Source organism: Meles meles, chromosome 1, assembly GCF_922984935.1.
Source record: "Meles meles chromosome 1, mMelMel3.1 paternal haplotype, whole genome shotgun sequence".
In the NCBI taxonomy this organism is placed as follows: Eukaryota; Metazoa; Chordata; class Mammalia; order Carnivora; family Mustelidae; genus Meles; species Meles meles.
The window spans coordinates 130,179,710-130,185,710 of record NC_060066.1 but is presented as its reverse complement, the minus strand read 5'-3'; the positions used below and the strand labels follow the sequence as shown (position 1 = coordinate 130,185,710).

General features: G+C 42.1%; 1 protein-coding gene across 2 annotated transcripts in view; it reads left to right on the top strand.

The window, feature by feature from the left end:
- The first annotated feature begins 1,012 nt into the window (after window positions 1-1,012).
- Window positions 1,013-6,001, top strand: part of SLC30A7 (solute carrier family 30 member 7) — a 90,054-nt gene continuing 85,065 nt past the window's right edge. For both annotated transcript variants that reach the window (XM_046016709.1, XM_046016702.1), the window contains exons 1-2: window positions 1,013-1,255; window positions 1,474-1,575. In XM_046016709.1, coding sequence (XP_045872665.1) covers window positions 1,176-1,255; window positions 1,474-1,575 — 182 coding nt within the window. In that variant the 5' untranslated portion in view covers window positions 1,013-1,175. The remainder of the gene's footprint in view (window positions 1,256-1,473; window positions 1,576-6,001) is intronic.

Below are 6,001 nucleotides of genomic sequence, written 5' to 3'. Positions count from 1 at the left end.
AGTTCCCAAGAAGCTCGGTTTTGTAGTTTCCAGCCCACTTCCAAAAAAGCCAGTCCTCCTTTTCCCCCATTTCTTCCCCAAGGTACAACTTTTAATCATTCACGTGATGGGCCACCTGACCCAATCCCAACAATTTTCCGGAAAGACGTCCGCAGGAACGTTCCAACGACTGTGGGTGCCCGGGACAAGCCCGAGAGCTCGCCTCTCTGCGCCCCGCGCCTCCTCGTGCGGCACCGGCGGGTCAGCTCCTTCAGCACCTCCCTCAAATGCGCAGGGAGGGTCTGACAAGAATTACAGCCGCGCCTGCGGCCCCCGGGATGACCTGGAAGTGAAGGGGACCTGCACGAACTCGAGAGTTTTGAGGGGCTCGCGGATTGAGACTGTCCGGGAGGCAATGCCTTAGCCAAACCTCAATTCCAACACGGTCTCTCTGAGGGGTTTAATTTAAAGGGCTTCTTCTGGATTCATTTAACATTCTTTCGAAAGGCATGTATTGATTGCCTCACACTTGGCCGTACGGAAGGCCCGGCTCTGTTTTCGGGGACTGGAGTACTAGGACTTGGGTGCCCCCCCGAGTTCACCCAGCAAAACCATCACTTGCGCTTCCTGCAGACTGGCGGCTGCAGTACACGTTGCCGCCTGGGTTCTAAAGCATTGCCATCTCAGACTCCGGGATTTAATGCCTATAGGGGGAAATGGCGAAAGGGCAGGCGCTGGACGCCCGTGCATCCGGGAATATCAGTGGTAGGCGGTCGGGGTAGGCGAGAGCGGGCCTTCAGCCTCCCAGCCATCTCAGTCTGTGGGCCGCCACCTTAGGATTTTCTTCGTGCCTACATCTCAGGGGGGCTCACTAACTACCCAGCAGTTGCCACCTTTTTCTGCCCCCCTGTTATCTCTTAGCAGCTCCCACCCCGCCCCCGCCGTAAGCCCCGCCTCCGCCGCGCTGGCTCCGCCCCCGGCTCCACCTCCCACTTTCGCGTCCCAGGACGCGTTGCGCGGCCCGGGCCGGAAGTCGGCGAGTTCCCGGGTGTGTGTCTGTGACTGTGTCTCGAAGCGGCGCGCGGCCCGGGACAAACGCTGGGGAATCCCGTCTGAGGCGTCACCACTGTCACTGCCATCACCCACGGATCCACTTCTAGAGGGGAGTAGACCCGGCCTTTCGCCGGGCAGAGAAGATGTTGCCCCTGTCCATCAAGGACGATGAATACAAACCACCCAAGTTCAATCTGTTCGGCAAGATTTCGGGCTGGTTTAGGTGCGGGGTGCTATTTTTGCGGGAAGGGGGTATCCGGTCGAAGGGGAGAAGGCCCAGACCTAAGGATGGCTCGAGGTCCAGGGCGGGAGCATCAGGGACAGCTTCCTTTGCTGTGAGGAAAGGAGCGTTTGGACTGGGAGGGTTTTGAAAGGGCACCCAACCTCCGGGTCCTGGCACCCCTTTGACTCCCGCCTCTTCTCCACTTTTATCACTCCCAGGTCTATCCTTTCGGACAAGACGTCCCGGAACCTGTTTTTCTTCCTGTGCCTGAACCTCTCTTTCGCTTTTGTTGAACTACTCTACGGCATCTGGAGCAACTGGTAACCAAAAGGGAAAAGCAGGGCGGAAGCAGGGGGTGGGGGAGACGAAGCACTGTTTGCTTAGTGCCACGTAGCTCCTCACCAGGAGGTTCAGGTCTTGCCTTTGCCATTCAGCTCTGCTGCTGAGTTGCTTTCTCAATTTCACATCAGTCTGGCAAGGCTACGTTGAAGATCCGGGGCCCATCGTGTGCAGCAGCATTAAGATTTGGGTCCCGCCCTTCCACCCCTCCCGTCAAACAAGAGTGACAGGTCTCCTTCATTTTGGCTGATAGTCATCCTTGACTACAAACCTTAGCTTTGCTCACTTTCTTGAAATTGGGAGAAACCTGTTTCCTGCCTCTTTGGGGGTGGGAGTGTTCCTTGCTTCTCTTGTGGGGGAGTGGCATTTGGTTTTCACCCTTAAGATTCTGAGAGGGGATATCTGAGATGTTCAGCTTAATTTATTAGGTCTTGGAATGGGAAAGGGTTTTATAAAGGGGATACCCGGGGAAATATGTTATAAATGTCTCATGATTTTCCTCTGATTTTGACTGCAGTAGAAAATCCCATATAGTTTTCTACAAACTTACATCTCTTGAATTGATGGGTTTGTGTGTGCCATCTTTGGGTTTGTTTGTTTTTGAAACTTCTTTAGGAAGAGTAAAATTCAGGGATTCTGTAAATGAAGCACTGTTATCTGGGTATTTGCTGTTGAATAACATAGGGGCTTGTAAAATTCGTCAGCTAACAATAAGATCATTACACTTCTAAGTGTGCTGAATGCTCTTTAAATCTCACACTCATATGAGAATCTGATAAAAACCAACGCTTAAAATTTTATATAAAAGTTCGGGGTGATACTTTATTCCTTGAAATACATCTTGAACCGCAGCTTAAGAACCCATGCCGTTTATACTTTATTTTCTATTAATTAGAGTTAGTCTTTTTCCTTAGTCCATTTTCAGAGAGACTTTCTGCCCTTGATCTTAATCTCTGTTAGAATGAACAATGACATTAAATAAGATTACCATTTTATGTGACATTTACGTTTTTATGTGAAAAAGTGGACTTCTTTTCAGTTCAGATGTCAACTCAATTTTATAAAAAATACTCAGTACATGATGAAGGTTATTGATTTAGTCACCTCTTTAGAAAGCATATTGAAACATAATAAAATCTTAGTATATATAATAACCACTTTAAATCCTTTGGGAAGCTGATATAGGTATCCCATAATAGGACTGTCCTTCGATGTGTGTATTAAAAGCACTATGATGTATTGTAATAATCAAGCTTTATTATAAATATACAGTATTTATAATTTGTTTTGCGCTTCTTAAATTATGCCATATCGTGGCATATTTACTAACTGTATCAAGACTATAACTTGGTTTGCATATGTACACTTTAGCTACAGTTACTTTATATTATAATACACTGTCTTTCAATATGGCCTTCCATGCATAAATTACTGTGTGAAATGTCTTGATCGAGGAAATTATATTTGGAGAGCCTAAACCACTTCTTTCATGGAAAGTTAAGTGTAAATTTTTGATCTGTAGAGGTCTATTGAGGAAATTACAGTTTTTTTTTAACAACATGGGGATTAGGAGCATGAACCTTGTGCAGTCAGAAATCTGGGTATAACTTTTGACTCCCCCCAAAACTTAACTTCAAATAGCCTACTATCAGCCATAAGCCTTAGCAATAACATGAACAGTTGATTAATATGTATTTTGTATGTTATATGTATTATGCACTGTATTCTTACAATAAAGTAAGCTAAAGAAATCTTATTAAGAAAATCATAAGAAATAGAAAATACATTTATGGTACTATAATGTATGGAAAAATATCTGTGTATAAGTGGACTCCTGCAGTTCAAGCCTATGTTGTGCGTAGATCAACTGTACTAAAACCGTTGTTTTCCAAGCCATTTGTCTACGTGCATTAGTACATAAGAAAAACATCAGTGGTACATGACTTTTTCTTCTGCCCTTTAGTGCCTTGTTCTCCTGACCTTGGGATCTCTTTTCCTCCAGTTTACTCTCTGATTATGTTATTATATCTTCCACATTTGAAATCTAGCTCTGAACTAGTATTTGTCATACCTAAATCATTTAGTAAGTATTCATCATTATGTTAACCTCCATATCCATAACCACTTATTCCCTAATACTAATTTTTTTAAGGATTTTATTTATTTGACAGACAGAGATCACAGGTAGGCAGAGAGGCAGACAGAGAGAGAGGAAGGGAAGCAGGCTGTCTGCTGAACAGGGAGCCCGATGCAGGGCTCAATCCCAGGATCCTGGGATCACGACCTGAGCCCAAGGCAGAGACTTTAATCCACTGAGCCACCCAGGGCACCCCCTAATACTAAGTTTTATCAGCAGATTGGGAGTCCAGTACATAGCTGTTGAAGCCTTGGCATATTTAAAAGTTGCTTGGGCCTTTTCATAATCTGGATTTCTATGTCTTATTCAGATATTACAGTTTTTAGTCCCTTCTGTTGACTGATCAACAGTTTCTTTATTTGACTAGATTATCTCTGTTCCTGAAGTTTCAATTATATTTTAAGTTACTTGAAAAAAAGACCTCACCAAAATTTATTTTATCGTAGTCACTTTTGTGTTCATTTTCATTCTATAAAAATTAAGCTTCAAGATGTTGTGAACATGAAATGTCAGTTTTTTTCTATTATGGAATTAAAAGATGGATAAAACATGCTCTCTCTTCACAAATAAGGTTTCTGTTGCAAAAAATGTTTAATAGTTCTGGTTTTTGTTTAGAGACTTTATTATTTATTTTTTTTTCAGTGTTCCAAAATTCATTGTTTATGCACCACACCCAGCGATCCATGCAATACGTGCCTTCCATAATACCCACGACGTCTCACCCCACCCTCTACCCTACCCCTTCCAAAACCCTCAGTTTGTTTCTGAGTCCACAGTCTCTCCTGGAGACTTTATTATTTAAGGGAGAACTTAGGCTCATTCAGTTAGGTGTCTCATTCAGTTAGGCGTCTGCTTTTGGCTCAGGTCCCCTGATCTCAGGGTCCTAGCATCAGGCTCCCTGTTCAGTGGGAAGTCTGCTTTTCTTTCTCCCTCTGTGTGCATGCGTTTTCTCTCTTTCTCTCTCTCTCTCTCTTAAATAAATAAACTAATCTTTAAAAAAAAAAAAAGGAAGAACTTATAGTTGGTTTTTATTTTTGATGGTGGGAATGTGTCATCAATGGAAGAATAGCTAAGCTTTTTGTGTATTTTTCCACCATTAAATCCATTAAATATCCACTGCTTTTTATTTTTCCACTAGAATGTAAACTTTATTAAAGTATGGATCTTTTCTGTGTTATTCAGGCACCGCAGTACATGGCATATAGTGTGCTTAATACATATTTGCTGAATGAAGAATGAGGGAATAATGAATATATGGAATTAATCTACCTACACTAAACATACTAACTAGCCCTAGTAGAGGGGAGAAATCATTAAACTCCTCTTTTCTCTTATTCTTTGAAGTTGGTAGGAAAATAGTAGGAATACCATATGTAATTTTTCATTCTGTAGGGTACTTTTTTCCTTCTAGCGTTTTCATTGCTATTTATTGTTGAGTAACTACTAAATCTCAAAATAATATAAGTATGTTTTATAATATAAGTTATAATATATATAACATATATATTAATATAATTTATAATATAATATAAGTATGTTTATTAGTATAAGTATTTTTTTTTTAAGATTTTATTTATTTGTTTTACCGAGAGAGTGAAATAGGGAGAGAGGGAATACAAGCAGGGGAGGTGAGAGAGGGAGAATCAGGCTTCCTGCTGAGCAGGGAGCCCGAGGACCCTGGGATCATGACCTGAGCCAAAGGCAGATGCTTAACGACTGAGCCATCCAGGCGCCCCAAGTCTGTGGTTTTGTACAAAGATTAAGTTCTTTCTGAAATTACACAAAAATCTCCAAATAATGATTTCTTAAATAAGACAAAACTTTATTTCCAGGATGGCTATTAGAGTTCCAGCCATCCCTAGCAGCAGATTGTTCAGAATGGAGAGAAAAACTGGTAAAAAGTGTATATAGTGTCTTTTAAGGAGATTTATCTGGACAGACGTAGAGCACTTTGACTTATATTTCAGTGGCTAAACCTTTATCATTTTGGTCATGCCTGGTTGCAGATGTCCTTGTTCCTGTCAAACAGGTATTCTGCTGAAAGTCAAAGATTCTTTGCTAGGAAAGATACTGTAGGCTCAGGAAGTGGGACTAGTAAGAGATAAGCTAGTTTGACTTCTTTTATAGATCGAAAACTGAGGCCCAGGGTTTTTTTCCCCCAGAGTAACAAGAGAGCCTAGAAGCACCTCTCATCCAAGGCTTTTTGTTTTCTTTTTGTTTGTTTTTTTCCCCTACACCACATTTTTTTTTCTAGTATCTCAGTATAGTTT